Raw genomic sequence first — 21,169 nt, forward strand, 5'->3', positions numbered from 1 at the left:
TGAGGTCCACACAGAAAAGGTTTGTCGAGATCGTGTGGAAGAACTTGACTGGCCTGCACAGAGCCCTCACCTCAACCCCTTTGAACACCTTTGGGATGAATTGGAACGCCTCCTGCGAGCCAGGCCTAATTGTCCAAAACAGTGCCTGACCTCACTAACGCGCTTGGCTGAATGGAAGCAAGTTCCCGCAGCAATGTTCCAACATCTAGTGGAAAGCCTTCCCAGAAGAGTGGAGGCAAAGGGGGGGACCAACTCCATAGTAATGACCAAGATTTTCGAGAGATGTCAAACGAGCAGGTGTCCACATACTTTTGGTCAAGTAGTGTATACGCTCTTGAGTTTCATTTACAACTGTTGACCCAGGTAAAAAGGCACAAAAAGGTAACTGTACTTACCAGAGTGCATGCGCTCAATGATGATGGACTGCTGTGGAGGAGGCTGGAGGAAGTGAGAGGCTTGAGAGAGGGCCAACGCCAGACCGCTGCCCATGGGGTTCTGCAACAAACAGATGCTTTTCAGTCAAAATATATAGAATATAAAACTTCTTAATTTAAATATTTTATTAATTGACGAGATGCAACAAAAGTCCCTTGGTGTTCATGTGAAAGCACAAACCTAACTGCTGTGCTTTGAGCTATTGGCATTTTAGTAATTTAGCAGACGCAACCTTTCGGTTACTGGCCCACACTCTTAACCGCTTGGCTATCTGCCGTCGAAGAGTTGTTTGTGACTGACCGGCTTGGCTTTCTGGCTGTTCTTGTTGTGTGCGGCCAGGTTGACTGGCGGTGGGTCTATCATGGAGCCAGGGAAGAGCTGGGCCAGCTCCACACTGATGGCTGCCGACACCGCCTCGTTGGGAGGAGTGAGTGGTGGCGTCATGAACAGCGGGGTGGTCTTGGGCGTGGGGGGGATGACTTCAGAGGGATGGATGAAGAAGCCCGGGGCACTGGAAGGCACAGAGTTGTGAATGGGTCCCACGCCGGAGGCCACAGCTGCTGAAGTGGTCTGGTGCAACTTTGCCTCCAGCTTGGCCTTCTGTTCCGAACACAGACAGGATTACTACTCGGCTAAAACTGGCAAATATCACACTGATACATTGCATTCGGAAACTATTCAGACCGCTTCACTTTTTCCACATTTTATGTTACAGACTTATTCTAACATTGATAAAATAAATAAAAATCCTCAATCTACACACAATACCCCATAATGACAAAGTGAATAAAGTTAATTTATGTTTTCTAATTCAAAAATAAAAACAGAAATATCTTATATACATAATTATTCAGACCCTTTGCTATGAGACTTGAAACTGAGCTCAGGTGCATCCTGTTCCCATTGATCATCCAATTTGATTGGAGTCCACCTGCAGTAAATTCAAATGATTGGACATGATTTGGAAAGGCACACATCGGTCTATATAAGGTCCCACAGTTGACAGTGCATGTCAGAGAAAAAACCAAGCCGTGAGGATTGTGTCGAGTCACAGATCTGGGGAAGGGTACCAAAGCACTTCTGCAGCATTGAAGGTCCCCAAGAATACAGTGGCCTCAAACATTCTTAAATGGAATAAGTTTGGAACCACCAAGACTCTTCCCAGAGCTGGCCGCCCAGCCAAACTGAGCAATCAGGGGAAAAGGGACTTGGTCAGAGTGGGGACCGAGAACCCAATGGTCACTGACAGAGATCCTCTGTGGAGATGGGAGAACCTTCCAGAAGGACAACCATCTCTGTAGCACTCCACCAATAAGGCCTTTATAGTAGAGTGGCCAGACAGAAGCCACTCCTCAGTATAAGGCACGACAGTCCGCTTGGAGTTTGCCAAAAAGCACCTTACGGACTCTCAGACCATGTGAAACAAGATTCTCTGGTTTGATGAAACCAAGATTGAACACTTTGGCCTGAATGCCAAGCGTCACGTCTGGAGGAAACCTGCCATCATCCCTACGTTGAAGCATGGTGGTGGCAGCATCATGATGTGGGGATGTTTTTCAGCGGCAGGGACTGGGAGACTTGTCAGGATCAAGGGAAAGATGAATGGAGCAAAGTACAGAGAGCACCTTGATGAAAACCTGCTCCAGAGCACTCAGGACTGACTGGGGCAAAGGTTCACCTTCCAACAGGACATCAACCCTAAGCACACAGCCAAGACAACAAAAGAGTGGCTTCGGGACAAGTCTCAATGCCTTGTGTGGCCCAGCCAGAGCCTGGACTTGAACCCTATCAAACATCTCTGGAGAGACCTGAAAATAGCTGTGAAGCGACACTCCTCATCCAACCTGACAAAGCTTGAGGATCTGCAGAGAAGAATGGGAGAAACTCCCCAAATTCAGGTGTGCCAAGCTGTTAGCGTCATACCCAAGAAGACTCGAGGCTATAATTGCTGCCAAAGGTGCTTAAACAAAGTACTGAGTAAAGGGTCTGAATACTTTAGTAAAATGCCATTTTTGGTTTTTACAACATTTCTATAAAGCTGTTTTTGATTTGTTATTTTGGGGTATTGTGTATAGATTGAGGAGGGGGGGGGGAGAGACAAAGTAATCAATTTTAGAATAAGGTTGTAACGTAACAAAATGTGGAAAAAGTCAAGGGGTCTGAATACTTCCCGAATGCACTGTACATGAAGTTTGACACATGATATTTGTGTTTGTGCATATAGTGGATAAGAAGACGCTTGTATGTGCACCTGTGTGAGTACATGACATGCAAGTCTGTGAATACGTGTGAAGGGACATGTCTGTATGTAAGTTTGCCTGTATGGGTGCTAGAGTCCCTGACCTGTTGCTGTAGTTTGAACAGCTGTTGCTGTTTCTCCTGGAGCACCTGCAGCTGCTGCTCTGCAGACACCATGGCGTGGGACAGCGACTGCAGAGCCACCTGGGCTGCCGAGCTCAGCGCCGTGGACGCCTCGCCCACCGTGCCTGCCGACAGGCCACCCACCGCCGGGGTCACACCGAATGTGCTCACTGGGAGAAGAGGGCAAAGGTCACGAGTATAAATCAAAATCCCTGAGTAGGAACAGTGAAGATGTTTAATGTTCCGTTTCACAAAGGGCCTGGATAAACCTTTACACAAGTAACAAGAAGCAGCTGAGGTAGGTACCTGTGAACATGCTTGCGTCGTCCCTCTCCACTCTGGTGCCGTCGCTGGTAGAGATACAGGTAAAGTGCAGCGGCTCCACCTCCAGGAGCCCAGTGAGGGCCGTGAAGCTGCCCTCAGCCGCCGCACAGCTGCTTACCTTGCCGTTCCCTGCAATAGACACACACACAGGTTAAGTCGAACACACCAGAGTACAGCCCAGACAAAAATGAATCCATTGATGAAGGAATTGGATAGGTGTAAGCAATATGGTGGAATGTGGTGCAGACCTGAGAGAATTTCGGAAAGGTCAATCTCGTCTGACTGGACGCCGATGCTACTGTTGAAGGCATTCTTACAGGAGGAGCCGCTGACCTCCAGGTCAAAAAGCACTGGGTCGAATGGGGAGCTGTACAGGCCGTATCTGGGGAGGAGACACACATTAAAATACACAGAGTCAAGCTGGGTTCAAAATAAAACTAGTTTTTATGGTAGTCTTCTCGCAACATTACAGTCAGTTATTTTTGGTTTCTTTAGGTCCTGAATGGGGTTTAAGGACACTAGAGGGTGAAAAGGCCCACCTGGTCTGAAGCAAAGCCTCCGGTGGCGTGAGGCGGTCCTGCAGTTGCCGGGAGACAGCAGTGAGCAGAGAGGCACAGGCAGTGCTGCAGCCCGACAGGTCCTCATCCTTCACATAGTTCAGCAGCACGAAGTACCAGAACACCGACCCTGAGAGAGAAAGAGAGACTGCCACTGCCTAGCAAAACCATGCACTTCCATAACAATGCTGCTGACAAGGCAGAAGCCTTCTACCCACGATTGTGTTATCAGGAAAAACATTATTTCTACTTACCACCTGTTGCTGCTGCAGGCAAGTAAGGCATATTGTCCAGCAGAGCATTCAGGAGATTCATGCCAAAGCCCTGCTGACTGGGCTCCCCTTTCCCATTACTGATGACATAACAGACAAAAACAAGTTACAAATGTGCACAGCTACTACATCACACAAGCATCAACAAGGAGAATGACAGAGTATGGGTCACAACATCCATGAAAAGCCCCACTCACCTAATACAAAGTGCAAGAAAGCGGGCACATTTGTGGGCTATACTCCGTCCGGCCTCAAAAAAACACACCCGCACAATGTCGGTCAGCCGTTTCCTTGTTTTCATCAGCAGAGCCTCCTTTCCTTCTCTCAGGCTGGAAGGAAAAGAACAAACATGGCCAATAATGTTTGTATCTTGTTTTGTGCTGGTACCATGTTGTGTTGCTACCATGCTGTGTTGTCATCTTAGGTCTCTCTTTATGTAGTGTTGTGGTGTCTCTTCTCGTGATGCGTGTTCTGTCCTATATTTTTATTTTATTTTGTATTTTTAATCCCGGATCCATCCCCGCAGGAGGCCTTTTGGGTTTTTGTAGGCAGTCATTGTAAATAAGACTTTATTCTACACTGACTTGCGTGGTTAAATAAAAATAAAATATTAATAAACACATTAATTAATAAACATTATGGGTGAACATTTAAACAAAATTGTGATCATTAACATTAAGAAAAAATCCCTTGTTTTCCCCCCCACAAAATTTAAAATCACAGTTATCACAACACATATTCTTTGCCGTTATAGCCTAACTAGAGAATAGGCTAAAAAGGCCTGGGAAAGTTGTGTAATTTAAATGAAACCAGAGGGGAAGAGGCAAACTTTAGGCTACTCTGGTGAATTTGCGAAGAGGCATGCAATACAAGACTTTGCGAGATACAGATTACCAAGACATATGCGCACAGTTCTGCCTGCCCCTCCTCGCTCTCCCCCTCCCCCTGCTCTTTGCTAATGATGAGTGGGTATTCAGTCTTCGGGCTGTTGCCTGTAGAATATCCTAGTTTATTCATGAGACCAATGTCGCCTGGATACGGAGGTGTCTTCGAGCCAGTCTTGCGAGCACAGGGTACTTGTCGTTGCTGAGTGGTTGGGGGTGTTTTTGTCTCATGTGAAATTACAGCAGGCTACTGGCTCGCCTGCCCTTTCTCTTCGCTAATGATGCGAGTGTGTGTGTTCAGTGGAATATATCCTAGCCTGACCATTGATGATAGGCCCTAATTTACAGAAGTTGCGAGACATTGCAAACCAAGAAGTCGCGAGATACAGCTTTTGATTACCGATAGATAGGTCTAGTGCACGGTTCTGATCTGCCTATACTGTGCCCCTCTCTCCCGGTCCCGAGCTAGCTAGCTCGCTATGAAATACGCAAGTGTTTGTGTTCTCAGAAGGTTGCAACTAATCAGTCTCCTCCATTCCAAAAATACCAACTTTTAGTAAGTTAGTTGAAGAATCAATTATTTTGGAGACGAATCTCCACCACTACAGCATCGTTGTTAACAGTTGGAAAACCGGAAGAGAAAGGCAAGCGACAGCAGCGAAGTCCAGTATGGCAATACTTTGAGAAGTTAAATGTGAAAGTGGTGAAATGCAAACTTTGCGAGGTGGAATTGAGGTACAGTAATGGTAGTGCAGGGGCAATACGCAACCATCTGAAAAGAACAAACCGTTGCTGCATTGTGAATTCACATGGAATTGTATGTTTTTGGGGGGGAGAGGGGGGACCAATAAAAAAAATGGCTGTGTCACATCCTTAGTGAAAATGTTGATACATCATGTGACCAAAAACAGCACAGTAATAATATCTCATCTCAGAAACATATACATGCGGTAAAGTAACAATGGAACACAGACCATGGGGGATAGTGCAAGGATAACGTCATTGGCGGGCGTTAAAAAAATCTGGATATTTGTCAAATCCGACATGATTTGTGTGTTCTAACAGGCCTACAATGTTATTAAAATCCGATTTGGATATATTTAGCTGTTTCCCGCTGCATAATATTTAGAAGTTGTTCTTTCGGGTTTAGAACTCCCGTTCGTATAATCAAATTGTATTTGTCACATGCGCCAAATACAACAGGTACCTAGTTAGCCACATAGAACATCGGTGGTGGAAGTTGAAGCAGTTGATAAGTGTAATGCAGTTGATTGGTGACGACATGAACGATTGGGGTTGACATCCATACAAGCATTATACTCCGACTTGTACCCTTACAGTGTAAAATACACATATAAACTGCCTAAATGTAGACTAATTTTGATGGCCGTCTCAATTATCCCCCGAGTGGTATTTCCATTGTTTTGGTCTAATTCCATTGATCTCTTTACCGCATGTATAGAGCATCTCGGTATCCCTATGAATATCTCATCTCCTTCTTGCATCCCACATTCATCCTCTTAGGCCCACCTGCAGGGTCCGTTGGAGTACACTCCAGCCAGCCAGCAGAGGCAGTCCAGGATGAGGCTCTGGGAGTGCTCTGTGCCAGGGCCCTCGTCCGCCCCCTTACACAGCCCGTTCAACAGCTTCTCATGGAAATCTGGAAACTGCAGCATGGCACAGCGCTGGACTCTGAAAAAGACAGGAGCAACATACATACAATTCAGTTAGTTATGTTTTACTACTATGATATAACGAGTATTGAAGTAACAAGACGCATGTCAGTTCTCAAACTGTGCAAGATCAGGAAATAGCGCATTTTATTAGGGTGTTGGGATTTTACAATAGTTCAGTGTTTTTCGTGAAACAACGGTACTAAGGGCCGCACCTTTCTTTGGGTATGGAGGTCTTCTTAAACCTTCGGATTGTGACGGACACCTCCTGGAGCAGGTCGCAGCCGCGGAGGTTGTCAGGTTTCTTCGACTGAGCAGGAGAATCTGCTTTGGAAGTGGAGGCCTTTTCCTAAATCGAGAGAGAGGCATTTTAAACACGGAAAACAGTACAGTGTTAGATCAGAGAGGTCCAAAGAGGGCTATTTTAAAATTGTAGAGCTGTAAACTAACAGAGAAAATGTCCTCCTTCAAGAATGGGACGTTGCTGGTATGAGGAAGCCACATCCAAGAAATTTGACACCTTCAACTTCTCACTGAGAACCTGGCCATAGCATTATTCTCCCACCAGATGGAGACAAAGGAGAAAGCTACAATCAAGGCCATCCATGCACTCAATTTACACAACTGTACAATCAGTCAAAAGTGCCTCATGTGTGCAGCAGAGAATGACCACTGAAATAAACTGACGTAAAATTGCATTTGTTTTCCAATGCTTTGCCCTCTGTACCTTCGTGGCTTGTGCCCTCTGCAGCAGGGTGGAGAGGGAATGGCCCTTGCTGCTCTGAGGCTTGGCAGCGGGCATCCTCACCACCGGCATGGGGCTCTCCTCCATGCCCTTGTCGCTCACCGCCTTGATGTGCACCAGGAACGAGCGGTACTTGCCCCCAGCCATGCCTGCAGGGAGGGGGACAAACCAGCAGAAAACACACTGAAAACATCTAACGTACATTGCCAGGGGGGGAGGATTCAGATAGAGCAGCGGCATGCAGATCATCTTTCACTCTCCAAGAAAAAGTTGGGAAGACACATACTGGAGGGACAAAAATGGCCAAGGTAAGATTTCTTCAATGTGACTCAGTGTAAAAGTTTGCAGATATTGCTACCTTTGACCAGCTTGGGGCTGGTGAGGCTCAGCATCCCAGCATGGCCTGAGAGGTCAAGTCCACTGGCCAACCACACGGGACCACATAGGATATCCTCCTTATGGTCTTCCAGGAAGGTGCACAGCCTGGAGCCTGGAAGAGGAAGAGCAATGTTATGGAACCTCTGCTAAGCTGAGGAACCCCCCGGATTGCGGCTTCACCCTCAGAATGACTAGTAACACTAATCATCTACAATGTGGCAACCCAACACACAATAATCAAGTGTCAAACACTGACTGCGTCTATCAACCATGGTTGCCTTTCCATGCAGCTTTCTACCTGATGTCTCTTCGATGTCCATGAACTGGATGTCGTCTGTAAAGTCGTGCAAAAGTGGCTGTCCATTCCTCTCCCCATTGGCATGGAGGACATGGGACAGGGGGAAGGAGATCTGTCTGTCAACTGCCGTCTCTGGAGAGAAAAGGAAAGAAAAAATCTAATTGAGACAGTAGGCATCTACAAATAAGATATGTTAAGCATGATCATAAATGAAACAATCAATATTTCCCTGCACAAAGGCTAGTTGTCTATGGCAGCCAGTCCTCTTCATTGCAGGTCTCCAGACCGCGACCCCTTGACTTGACGAGTTAAAAACGTTATTGTCGCACTGGTGCGATCTGCACATTCGACCTGGTCACAATCAAAACGTCGTATTTTGGGGAGAATAAAACCATGAATCTGTCAAACAGCAAAGTGCATTATCCTCATGATTCCCGCAATATAAAGTGCCTGGCCTGCCGCTGTGCCGACTGCTCAAAACAAGATCGACGCTGCATCCAAGTTGCTTTTTAATATGAATCCACGTTTACGGTATTGTACTATTAGTTTGTGTCTTGCTCTCTGCAAAACGCTAGCTAGTTGGTCTTAAGAAGCTGGAACATGCCTAAAATAACACTAATTCCTAATGCTTCCTAATGCTAATGCTGATCGCCAACTAGCTAGCTCTGCTAGCTAAATGCCATTTAGCTAATGCACTGAGCTAGGGCAAAGCAAAAGTTAACTAATATATATGCTAGATCAGCATATTTTTTATTTAACTAGGCAAGTCAGTTAAGAATAAATTCTTATTTACAATGAAGGCCTACCCCGGCCAAACCCGGACGATGCTGGGCCAATTGTGCGCCGCCCTATGGTACTCGCAATCACGGCAGGGTGTGATACAGCATGTTGTTTGTGCAACAGTATGCTGAATCAAGAGAGTCTATAGTATATTCTAAAATCTTTGTATACATGTATTTTTTTATATTTTTTTACCTTTAACTAGGCAAGTCAATTAAGAACAAATTCTTATTTTCAATGACGGCCTAGGAACCCTGGGTTAACTGCCTTTTCAGGGGCAGAACGACAGATTTTTACCTTGTCAGCTCGGGGATTCGAACTTGCAACTTTCGGTTACTAGTCCAACTCTCTAACCACTAGGCTACCCTGTGACATCTATTCTTATGTAATTAGGGTCCCCTGGAAAACACTGACCAACAATTTGGTTCCTACCAAATTTTAAGTGATATCAATCGCAACTGTTCATCTTTCCCAGTGAGGAAGAAATGGATGTCTTATAGTATGGTGGAGTATGCAAAATAGGTCAACTTTGAGCATCTTTATCTCTTTTATGTCCTCAACTGACAGCTTCATTAAATAGTACCAGCAAAACACCAGTCTCAACGTCAACAGTCAAGAGGCGACTCCGGGATGCTGGCAGAGTTGCAAAGAAAAAGCCATATCTCAGACTGGCCAATAAAAAGAAAAGATTAAGATGGGCAAAAGAACAGACACTGGACAAAGGAACTCTGCCTAGAAGGCCAGCATCCCGGAGACGCCTCTTCACTGTTGACGTTGAGACTGGTGTTTTGCGGGTACTATTTAATGAAGCTGCCAGTTGAGGACTTGTGAGGCGTCTGTTTCTCAAACTAGACACTAATATACTTGTCCTCATGCTCAGTTGTGCACCAGGGCCTCCCACTCCTCTTTCTATTTTGGTTAGAGCCAGTTCGTGCTGTTCTGTGAAGGGAGTAGTACACAGCGATGTACGAGATCTTTGATTTCTTAGCAATTTCTCACATGAAATAGACTTCATTTTTCAGAACAAGAACAGACTGACGAGTTTCAGAAGAAAGTTATTTGTTTCTGGCCATTTTGAGCCTGTAATCGAAGCCACAAATGATGATGCTCCAGATACTCAACTAGTCTAAAGGCCAGGTTTATTGCTTCTTTAATCAGAACTACAGTTTTCAGCTGTGCTAACATAATTGCAAAAGGGTTTTCTAATGATCAATTAGCCTTTTAAAATCCTAAACTTGGATTAGCTAACACAACGTGCCATTGGAACACTGGAGTGATGGTTGCTGATAATGGGCTTCTGTACGCCGATGTAGATATTCCATAAAAAAATTGCAGTTTCCAGCTACAATAGTCATTTACAGCATTAACAATGTCTACATTGTATTTCTGATCAATTTTATGTTATTTTAAATGGACAAAAAAAAAGTGCTTTTCTTTCAAAAACAAGGAAATTTCTAAGTGACCCTAAACTTTTGAACGGTAGTGTACATGCAGAAAGCTGACACCCACCTCTCTTTAATACCGGTAGCCCAGTGGTTAGAGCATTGGGCCAGTAACCGAAAGGTTGCTGAATCAATTCCCAGAGCTGACAAGGTAGAAATCTGTTATTTTGCCCCTGCGCAAGGCAGATAACCCACTGTTCCGCGGGCGCCAAAGACGTGTACCTCTCTGATTCAGTGAGGTTGGGTTAAATGCGGAAGACACACTTCAGTTGAAGGTATTCAGTTGTACAACTGACTAGGTATCCCCATTTCCCTTTATAGCGAGGGACAAAGAGGGAGGGGCACAGTATAGGCAGGTCAGCCACCAGGCAGACCAAGTCAGAACCGTACTATAGGCCTATCTAGCGGCAATCAAAAGCTGTATCTCCCAATAAAATGCTGTATCTGGCAATTTCTTGGCTTGCCATATCTCGTAACTTCAGTAAAGCATGGCCTATCATCAATGAATAGGCAAGGGTATTGAGATGAGCGAGATTAAACACTTGGCTCTCACCCAGTCATACACAGTATCTGCACGAGCTGGCAGTGTGGTAGACAGGGCAACACCACAGAGAAGTTGAGCTTTGCGCTTCAACACTCTTACTTGTTGCAGAAACCCACTAGCATTTCGCTACACCCGCAATAACATCTGCTAAATACAGTGGGGGGAAAAAAGTATTTGATCCCCTGCTGATTTTGACCCCCCCTTTTGTTCCATGCCAGCTGAAGGCCTAGCTAGCCAGTAACTAGCTACACCAGACAGATGAAAGGGGAAACATCTAAGGATCTTTAAAATGTAAAGTTTACACTATTCATACATGTTATTTGCTAACACCCTACAGTTCCATTTTTGCACCAGTAGATTAGCTACCGCGCTTTCTAATCCCAACTCCAGAACACAAGTGTGTGACATGGGGAGGGGACTAGTAACTTTATGATCAAACTATGTCAATGTAGAAGCAACATTCATTTGTAATACTTTAATATTTTTAATACATACTTTGATCTGGTTTATTTCAAATGACCATTGAACTTTTCAATAAATTATAAAATAGATAACCTTGTTTGTAAACTTTTAAATGACATCAAACTCATCTGTTTATCTTTTCCAGTGATGAAGCCATGGATGTCTCATGGTAGGGTGGGATATTTAAAATGGGTCAACTTTGAGCCCCTTAATCTCGTGAATGTTTTCAACAACAAAAATTTTAAAAGAAAAATTTAAACAGACAAAATAATAGAAAAAATAAAAAAATCGTCCCACTTCTTCTTTGGGCAAATGTATGGAAAGTTGTTTAAATCAAAAGGGATGCTGTCAAAAAGAGATTGAATTCAAATGGTTTTACCCTATATGTAATACTAGTGAAAATAAAGATGAAGGCAAATTCATCTCTACTGAACTAAAAAAATAAATAATCTAGGGACCTATAAAATAGGCATGCAGAGGTAATCATGGAATCCAGACATTAATACTGAATTCAACAATATTCAATAATGTATTGAAGCTAGTAGGGAATTAACTAAACACATTGAAAATTCATACTTTTGCCCAAATGTTTCCTGTTTGGGATAGGGGGCAGTATTGAGAATTTTGGAAAAAATATGTGCCCATTTTTAACTGCCTCCTACACCAACTCAGAAGCTAGAATATGCATATTATTGTTCAGGTTTGGATAGAAAACACTCTGAATTTTCTAAAACTGTTTGAATGGTGTCTGTGAGTATAACAGAACTCCTATGGCAGGCAAAAACCTGACAAGGTTTCAAGCAGGAAGTACCCTGTCTGACAAGGAGTCGTGCGTCTTGCATCTGTTTATTGAAAAGTAAGGATCTTAGCTGTAACGTGACAATTCCCAGGGCTCCGATAGGCTCTCAGAACCCGGGAAATACCTGAAGGTTGACGAGGCAGCCTCAGGCTGAAACACATTATCGCCTTTGGTAAGTGGCGGCTCAGAGGACCTTTGAATGAGGCGCGTGAACGATTCGCTCCTGAGGAGAAATTTAATTCGGCTGTTTAGGCTCAATGCATATTCCCGGTCGGAATATTATCACTTTTCTACGAGATAAATGGCATAAAAATTGGTTTTAAACAGCGGTTGACATGCTTCGAAGTACGGTAATGGAATATTTAGACATTTTTTGTCACGCCAATGCGCCATGCGCAAGACCGTGATGTAGCATTCTGATAGTGTCTAGAACTCACGAACAAAACGTCGCTGTTTGGATATAACGATGGATTATATGGGACCAAACCAACATTTGTTATTGAAGTAGAAGTCCTGGCAGTGTATTCTGACGAAGAACAAGCAAGGTAAGAACATTTTTCTTATAGGAAATGTGATTTTGGTGGAGGCTGACCTGGGTGTGTGTCTAAATAGCTAGCCCTGTGATGCCGGGCTATGTACTTAGATTATTGCAAAATGTGCTTCATCCGAAAAGCTATTTTAAAATCGGACATATCGAGTGCATAGAGGAGTAATGTATCTATAATTCTTAAAATAATTGTTATGCTTTTTGTGAACGTTTATCGTGAGTAATTTAGCAAACTGTTAGTAAATTCCCCGGAAGTTTGCGGGGGTTATGCTTTTTCTGAACGTCACATGCTAATGTAAAAAGCTGTTTTTTGATATAAATATGAACTTGATTGAACAGACATGCATGTATTGTATAACACAATGTCCTAGGTGTGTCATCTGATGAAGATCATAAAAGGTTAGTGCTGCATTTAGCTGTGGTTTGGGTTTATGTGACATGATATGCTAGCTTGAAAAATGGGTGTCTGATTATTTCTGGCTGGGCACTCTGCTGACATAATCTAATGTTTTGCTTTCGTTGTAAAGCCTTTTTGAAATCGGACAGTGGGGTTAGATTAACGAGATTCTTGTCTTTAAATAGCTGTAAAATAGTCATATGTTTGAGAAATTGAAGTAATAGTATTTCTAACGATTCAAAAATCGCGCCACTGGATTTCAGTGGCTGTTACGTAGGTGGGACGAGTTCGTCCCACATGCGCCAGAGAGGTTAAGACATGAACAGAATGCATCAGTGATTCGTATTTCCTGCAACTTCCTGAAGAGTATGAAAATCCCCCGTCTGTATGTGCGGTGCGCTTTGCGTAGCCGTTAGCGATGATACTAATGAAAAGTATTCTGGTAGATGGAAAGGCTTTACCAAAAACCTTCTCAATTAAATGTTAACTACAAAGTAGCCTATGTTTGCCTTACAGAACGATATCATGATTATTTGTATCAATCCAGTAGGTATTTGTTTTGAAAATTGGCATCCCATGTGCGCCACAAAAAACTGCTAAACAGCTTCTTGCTAGGTGCACACTGGAATTACTTCACACATCTTTCCCAGACCTCTCCTGGTGATTTTTAAGTGTTGTTGTGGACTTCAAGCAACCATTTTTTTGTTTTTTTTCTATAACCAAAGTGTGATTGAGAGCAAAAACCTGAAAAAAACAAGGGAAAACAGAAACCTGGAAAAACAAAACTGAACAGAATTTGGGATAAAAAAAACAGAACCCCGGCAAATAATAAAACTGATTTTATAGGGCCCTCTGAGCCCTATTTTGGAATATAACAAAAATAGCCTAATTGTCAACCCAAAATTCATGACAATCGCTGGATTAACTTCTTAATTGAATACCATCTCAGTCGTCTAACACACTTCTTAATAGATCACTTTGACTGACTTTATAAGATTATTACTCCTATTTTTTCTATTGTGTGATGCTGTGAAAAATATTTTTTCGGGTACGACCAAATCATGGGCTGGTGCCACAAACTGAAAAGGTTTGTGGCACTAGCGCCACGAGGTGAAAATCTTCCTCTGGAGTCCTGCATAGTCTATGCTCAAGATACTATATTTAAAAAATTTGCCAAGGCAACATAGAGATAGCGGTGAGTGACCTCACCGTTGACCTTGCCCAGACCTGGGGCCTTGTTCTTCAGCAGGGTGATCTGGATCTGAGGAATGTTAGTGATGTTGGCATTCATGACGAACTTGAAGTCCACGTGGCCCACCATGCAGGCCTTGGGAAGGACCAGTTCAAACACATGCTCGTCCCAGCTGGAGCTACAAACAACAAAGAAAGCATGGCCGCATTATTCACCTACTCAAAAACGTCCTAAAATCAAGACATCCTAGGCTACTTTCTTTTTATAGGAGACTGTGAGATTGTTAACCTGTTATGGATAGGGGGCAGTATTTTCACGGCCGGATAAAAGACGTACCCGATTTAATCTGGTTACCACTCCTACCCAGTAACTAGAATATGCATATACTTATTAGATATGGATAGAAAACACCCTAAAGTTTCTAAAACTGTTTGAATGGTGTCTGTGTATATAACAGAACTCATTTGGCAGGCCAAAACCTGAGAAGATTCCTTACAGGAAGTGCCCTCTCTGACCATTCCTTGGCCTTCTACACTCTCTTTATTGAAAACTGAGGATCTCTGCTGTAACGTGACACTTCCTACGGCTCCCATAGGCTCTCAGAAGGCGTTAAAACTTTGAATGATGCCTTTGCAGGCCATGGCTGAAAAACAGTAGCGCATTTGGATAGTGGTCGATCTGAGAACAATGAGACTGGGGGCGCGTGCACGAGGAGACTCCATGTTTTTATTTTCAGTCTTTGAACGAAAACAACGACTCCCGGTCAGAATATTATCGCTTTTTTACGAGAAAAATCGCATAAAAATTTATTTTAAACAGCGTTTGACATGCTTTGAAGTACGGTAATGGAATATTTTGAATTTTTTTGTCACGAACCGCGCCGGGCGCGTCACCCTTCGGATAGTGTCTTGAACGCACAAGAAAACGCCGCTATTTGGATATAACTATGGATTATTTGGAACCAAACCAACATTTGTTATTGAAGTAGAAGTCCTGGGAGTGCATTCTGACGAAGAACAGCAAAGGTAATCCAATTTTTATTATAGTAAATCAGAGTTTGGTGAGTACCAAACTTGGTGGGTGTCAAAATAGCGAGCCATGATGGCCGGGCTATCTACTCAGAATATTGCAAAATGTGCTTTCACCGAAAAGCTATTTTAAAATCGGACATAGCGATTGCATAAAGGAGTTCTGTATCTATAATTCTTCAAATAATTGTTATGTTTTTTGTGAACGTTTATCGTGAGTAATTTAGTAAATTCACCGGAAGTGTTAGGTGGGAATGCTAGTTCTGAACATCACATGCTAATGTAAAAAGCTGTTTTTTGATATAAATATGAACTTGATTGAACAAAACATGCATGTATTGTATAACAATGTCCTAGGAGTGTCATCTGATGAAGATCATCAAAGGTTAGTGCTGCATTTAGCTGTGGTTTTGTTTTTTGTGACATTATATGCTAGCTTGAAAAATGGGTGTCTGATTATTTCTGGCTGGGTACTCTGCTGACATAATCTAATGTTTTGCTTTCGCTGTAAAACCTTTTTGAAATCGGACAGTGTGGTTAGATAAAGGAGAGTCTTGTCTTTAAAATGGTGTAAAATAGTCATATGTTTGAAAAATAGAAGTTTTGGGATTTGAGGAATTTGTAATTCGCGCCACGCCCTATCATTGGATATTGGAGCAGGTGTTCCGCTCGCGGAACGTATAAAACATACAAGTTAAAAAGGAACATGTAGGTGTGGTCCTCAATGAGGAATTTAGAATGGGTGTGTATATTCCAAATGTACAGCCATTGTGATTGTTTATTAATAGGGTGACGTTTGTGGATAGACGAGAAATGACTCACTGACTACACCCATAAGGATTCTACTCGCACCCATACCCACCCAGTCATACCCAACCGTCCGTACCTGTCACTCTGCAGCTTCCAGGTACGTGTGTGCTGGGCGGCGTCTCCATGGTGCTGCTGGTGCAAGTGCTGGGGGTGGCGACGCTGCTGCTGCTCCTGCTGCACCTCCACCCAGCAGGGTGGCACTGTGGCCGAGAAGCGCGGCGTCAGTGTTTCGAAACGCGTCAGCTCCACCAGCGATGTTAGACTCTCCACAGCCAACGCTTGGTCCACCAGGAGGTCAACTCCTTACCGGGAGAAGAGGTTGGCAGAATGTAAAAAAAAAAGGCCACAGCGATGTAAAGAACTTATGAAACCGGAAAATGTATTGTTGCTATTTCACAGTCTGCACAGTATAATGTTGTCAATCAGCATATTATTTCACTGGAAAGAGGGTTCCAATAAGCAAATGACTAGTCAGTTATCCAAGATCCATGAAATACATTTCATAGGTGTTCATAGTCAGCAAAGGTGAAATGAGGCAACAGGGCTGCACAGTTATTGAATGAGCGGAGAAGCAGCAGAGATGTGTAGTGTAAAGGGGTCTGTGTCTCCTACCTGTGATCCCTGGGCTCGACGGGTTGGAGGACGGCTTCGTCCCCTCCAACAGCTGTTCAGCCCCTTTAGAAAGGGGGCCATCGACAAAAATGTCGCTGTCATCTATATCGTCACACACACCTCCAATTTGAAGGAAATGAAGTTCTCCACCTAGAAGGGGGTGGGGGTAAGATGACTGCAGTCAGACTTAACATTCTTAAGGTGAAATGGATCCAAAAGGCTTCATAAATACATTTCTGCATAGTTGTCATTTTAACACAATAACTGCTCTACAAAAGAAATAGATTTTCCCTTAAATTCACTCATCCCTGCTTGAAAGTATTTATATTTTATCATATGCACGGTTCTTCAAATATTCGAACGGACTTTGGTATTAGAATACTTTCGGATATAATTTGAGAGAAAATTAAGCCTATTTTAACACTGAAAAAGCTTTTTCTAAATTAAAATATCCTTGTGACATTGTTACAAGGGTACACAGTGCCTTCAGAAATGATTCACAACCCTTTACTTTATCCACATTGTTGTTAAAGCCTGAATTTAAAATTGATTACATTTAGATTTGTCACTGGCCTACACAATACCCCATAAAGTCAAAGTGGAATTATGTATTTTTTCCCCTTTTCTTTACAAATTAATAAAAAATGAAAGGCTGCAATGTCTTAAGTCATTAAATATTCAACCCCTTTGTCATGGCAAGCCTAAATAAATTAAAGAGTAAAAAAACGTGCTTGGCAAGTCACATAATAAGTTGCATGGACTCACTCTGTGTGCAATAAGTGTTCAAACATGATTTTTGAATGACTACCTCATCTCTGTACCCCACATATACAGATAACTGAGGTCCCTCAGTTGAACAGTGCATTTTAAACACAGATTCAACCACAAAGACCAAGGAGGTTTTCCAATGCCTCACAAAGGGCACCTATTGGTAGAAGGCAAAAAAAATTAAAAGCAGACATTGAATATCCCTTTGAACATGAAGTTATTAATTACACTTTGGATGATGTCTCAATACACCCAGTCACTACAAAGATACAGGCGTCCTTCCTAACTCAGTTGCCGGAGAGGAAGGGACAGCTACAGAGTTTAATGGCTGCGAGAGGAGAAAACTGAGAATGGATCAACAATATAGTAGCAGCGCCACAACAGTAACCTAATTTACAGAGTCAAAAGGAAGCCTGTACTGAATAAGAAAATATTCTAAAACATGCATCCTGTTTGCAACAAGGCAACTGTCCTGAATACAAAGTGTTGTATTGGATTTGCCCCCAGAATATTACTGATTACCACCATATTTCCAAGCATAGTGATACATCATGTTATAGGTATTATTTTTATTTTTTTATTTTAACTAGGCAAGTCAGTTAAGAACAAATTCTTATTTATAATGACGGCCTAGGAACAGTGGGTTAACTGCCTTGATCAGGTGCAGAAGGACAGATTTTTACCTTGTCAGCTCGGGCATTCGATCTAGCAACGTTTCAGTTACTAGCACAACGCTCTAACCACTAGGCTACCTGGCGCCCCTCCCCAGCCCTTTGTACTAGTTAAGGACTGGGGAGTTTTTCAGGATAAAAAATAAATGAAATGGAGCTAAGCACAGGCAAAATCCGAGAGGAAAAACCTGGTTCACTCAGCTTTCCACCAGACACTGGGAGAGGAATTCATGTTTCAGCAGGAGAATAACCTAAAACACAGGGCCAAATCTACCATGAATTTTGTGAGTGGCCTAGTTACAGTTGACTTAAATCTGCTTGAAAATCTATGGCAAGACCTGAACATGGTTGTCTAGCAATGATCAACAACCAATTGGACAGAGCTTGAAGAATTTTGAAAAAAATTAAAATAAAAAAATAAAAATTATTTATATTGAGACCACGCAGCCGTCATATATATTTACATATATATATATATTTATAAAAAAAAAATATATATATATATATATATATATATATATATATATATATATATATATATATTTTTTTTTTTAAATAAGGGCAAATGTTGCACAATCCAGGTGTGGAAAGCTCTTAGAGACTTACACAGAAAGACTCACAGCTGTAATTGCTGCCAAAGGTGCTTCTGAAAAGTATTGAGTCATTGAATAATTATGTAAATTAGATCTCTTTTTTATTTGTTTATAGATTTGCAAAGAAAGAAAAAAATATTTAATCCATTTTGAATTCAGGCTGTAACAACAAAATGTGAAGTCAGTCAAGGGGTCTGAATACTTCCCATGACACTAAATGACTCATTACCTCGTACCACTGCACATTCACTCTGTACTGGTACTCCTTAAATATAGCCTCGTTTTTATTGTCACTATTTCCTTTATTATTTAGCCAATAATGGTCTTGCTTTTTAACTCTGCACTGTTAAAAATGGGCTCGTAAGTAAGCATTTCACTGTAAAGTCTACACCTGTTGTATTCAGCGCATGTGACTAATACATTTGATAACTAGTGACGACCGGTAGCCTTCATGTAGCTTATGTTAGCCAAATCAAGTGGCAAAGTGACTCAATGTGTGTAGCAAGTGGAGTGAGAGTTCAATAATGCAATGCAGTAAAAAAAAATGCTGAATGAGGAGTAGGCTATAAAGTGTCGCACAGTATACCGAAACGTCTATACTTTATCCATACCAGAACATGAAAAAACGGTTCTGTACTAGAATTTGTTACATTCAGTACATCTGTCAAACAAGCCTCACATGTTCTACTGATTGAAAGTGCAGCTGAAATCCCCTAGCTCGAGTGCACAGTGGCTGCTCCACTCTTTTCTAGCTCTAGACCAGGGATCATCAACTAGATTCAGCCACTGGCCAATTTTTTTCTTGAGCAGATGGTCATAAGTAAAATAATCTGTACACTGCAAATTGACAACAAGAAGCCCAAACAGATATATTTTTAACCAAAACATAATTTCAAACCTTGCTTACTTTTGTATACAATAACATACAGGTGAAGTCGGAAGTTTACATACACTTAGGTTGTACTCATTAAATCCCTTTTTTCAACCTCTCCACAAATTTCTTGTCAACCGACTTGCCAAAACTATAGTTTGTTAGGACATCTACTTTGTGCATGACAAGTAATTTTTCCAACAATTGTTTACAGACAGATTATTTCACTGTATCACAATTCCAGTGGGTCAGAAGTTTACATACACTAAGCTGACTGTGCCTTTAAACAGCTTGGAAAATTCCAGAAAATGTCATTGCTTTAGAAGCTTCTGACAGGCTAATTGACATAATGAGTCAATTGGAGGTGTACATGTGGATGTATTTCAAGGCCTACCTTCAAACTCAGTGCCTCTTTGCTTGACATCATGGAAAAATCAAAAGAAATCAGCCAAGACCTCAGAAAAAATATTGGTTTATCCTTGGGAGCAATTTCCAAACGCCTGAAGGTACCACGTTCATCTGTACAAACAATAGTACGCAAGTATAAACACCACGAGACCACGCAGCCGTCATACCCCGCAGGAAGGAGACGCGTTCTGTCTCCTAGAGATGAACGTACTTTGGTGCGAAAAGTGCAAATCAATCCCAGAACAACAGCAAAGGACCTTGTGAAGATGCTGGAGGAAACAGGTACAAAAGTATCTATATCCACAGTAAAACGAGTCCTATATCGACATAACCTGAAAGGCCGCTCAGCAAGGAAGAAGCCACTGCTCCAAAACCGCCATAAAAAAGCCAGACTACGGTTTGCAACTGCACATGGGGACAAAGATCGTACTTTTTGGAGAAATGTCCTCTGGTCTGATGAAAGAAAAATAGAACTGTTTTGCCATAATGACCATCTTTATGTTTGGAGGAAAAAGGGAGGCTTGCAAGCCCAAAGAACACCATCTCAACCGTGAAGCACGGGGGTGGCAGCATCATGTTGGTGGCAGCATCACTTCACAAAATAGATGGCATCATGAGGCAGGAAAATTATGTGGATAGATTGAAGCAACATCTCACGACATCAGTCAGGAAGTTAAAGCTTGGTTGCAAATGGGTCTTCCAAATGGACAATGTCCCCAAGCATACTCCCAAAGTTGCGGCAAAATGGCTTAAGGACAACAAAGTCAAGGTATTGGAGTGGCCATCACAAAGCCCCGACCTCAATCCTATAGAAAATTTGTGGGCAGAACTGAAAAGGCTTGTGCGAGCAAAGAGGCCTACAAACCTGACTCAGTTACACCAGCTCTGTCAGAAGGAATGGGCCAAAATTCACCCAACTTATTGTGGGAAGCTTGAACGTTTGACCCAAGTTCAACAATTTAAAGGCAATGCTACCAAATACTAATTGAGTGTATGTAAACTTCTGACCCACTGGGTATGTGATGAAAGGAATAAAAGCTGAAATAAATCACTCTACTATTATTCTGACATTGCACATTCTTAAAATAAAGTGGTGATCCTAACTGACCTAAGACAGAGAATTTTTACTAGGATTAAATGTCAGGAACTGTGAAAAACTGAGTTTAAATGCATTTGGCTAAGGTGTATGTAAACTTCCGACTTCAACTGCATCTCTATTATGCTTGGGAATACTTTGGAACAGATTTTCAAAATTAAAATCATTTGGAGCTGATTTGCTGGGGTTTTTACAGTCTTATGTCCAAATTATTCGATTTTT

The 21,169-nt window shown here is 42.3% G+C and overlaps 1 protein-coding gene across 16 annotated transcripts in view; it reads right to left on the bottom strand.

Moving 5' to 3' along the window:
- The window catches only part of birc6 (baculoviral IAP repeat containing 6), a 156,419-nt gene that overhangs the window by 116,122 nt on the left and 19,128 nt on the right, over nucleotides 1–21,169 (bottom strand). For 15 of the 16 annotated variants that reach the window (XM_029752893.1, XM_029752882.1, XM_029752880.1 and 12 more), the window contains exons 11-26: nucleotides 16,541–16,690; nucleotides 16,005–16,230; nucleotides 14,108–14,268; nucleotides 7,928–8,059; nucleotides 7,610–7,741; nucleotides 7,234–7,400; nucleotides 6,722–6,855; nucleotides 6,364–6,525; nucleotides 4,147–4,278; nucleotides 3,932–4,029; nucleotides 3,660–3,807; nucleotides 3,369–3,502; nucleotides 3,103–3,249; nucleotides 2,779–2,966; nucleotides 736–1,035; nucleotides 396–495 (exon numbers count right to left, since the gene is read on the bottom strand). In XM_029752893.1, the coding sequence (XP_029608753.1) occupies nucleotides 396–495; nucleotides 736–1,035; nucleotides 2,779–2,966; nucleotides 3,103–3,249; nucleotides 3,369–3,502; nucleotides 3,660–3,807; nucleotides 3,932–4,029; nucleotides 4,147–4,278; nucleotides 6,364–6,525; nucleotides 6,722–6,855; nucleotides 7,234–7,400; nucleotides 7,610–7,741; nucleotides 7,928–8,059; nucleotides 14,108–14,268; nucleotides 16,005–16,230; nucleotides 16,541–16,690 (2,511 nt within the window). The remainder of the gene's footprint in view (nucleotides 1–395; nucleotides 496–735; nucleotides 1,036–2,778; nucleotides 2,967–3,102; nucleotides 3,250–3,368; nucleotides 3,503–3,659; nucleotides 3,808–3,931; nucleotides 4,030–4,146; nucleotides 4,279–6,363; nucleotides 6,526–6,721; nucleotides 6,856–7,233; nucleotides 7,401–7,609; nucleotides 7,742–7,927; nucleotides 8,060–14,107; nucleotides 14,269–16,004; nucleotides 16,231–16,540; nucleotides 16,691–21,169) is intronic. The other variant, XM_029752879.1, reaches the window with a different exon arrangement.

This window comes from Salmo trutta, chromosome 5, assembly GCF_901001165.1.
Source record: "Salmo trutta chromosome 5, fSalTru1.1, whole genome shotgun sequence".
Taxonomy (NCBI): Eukaryota; Metazoa; Chordata; class Actinopteri; order Salmoniformes; family Salmonidae; genus Salmo; species Salmo trutta.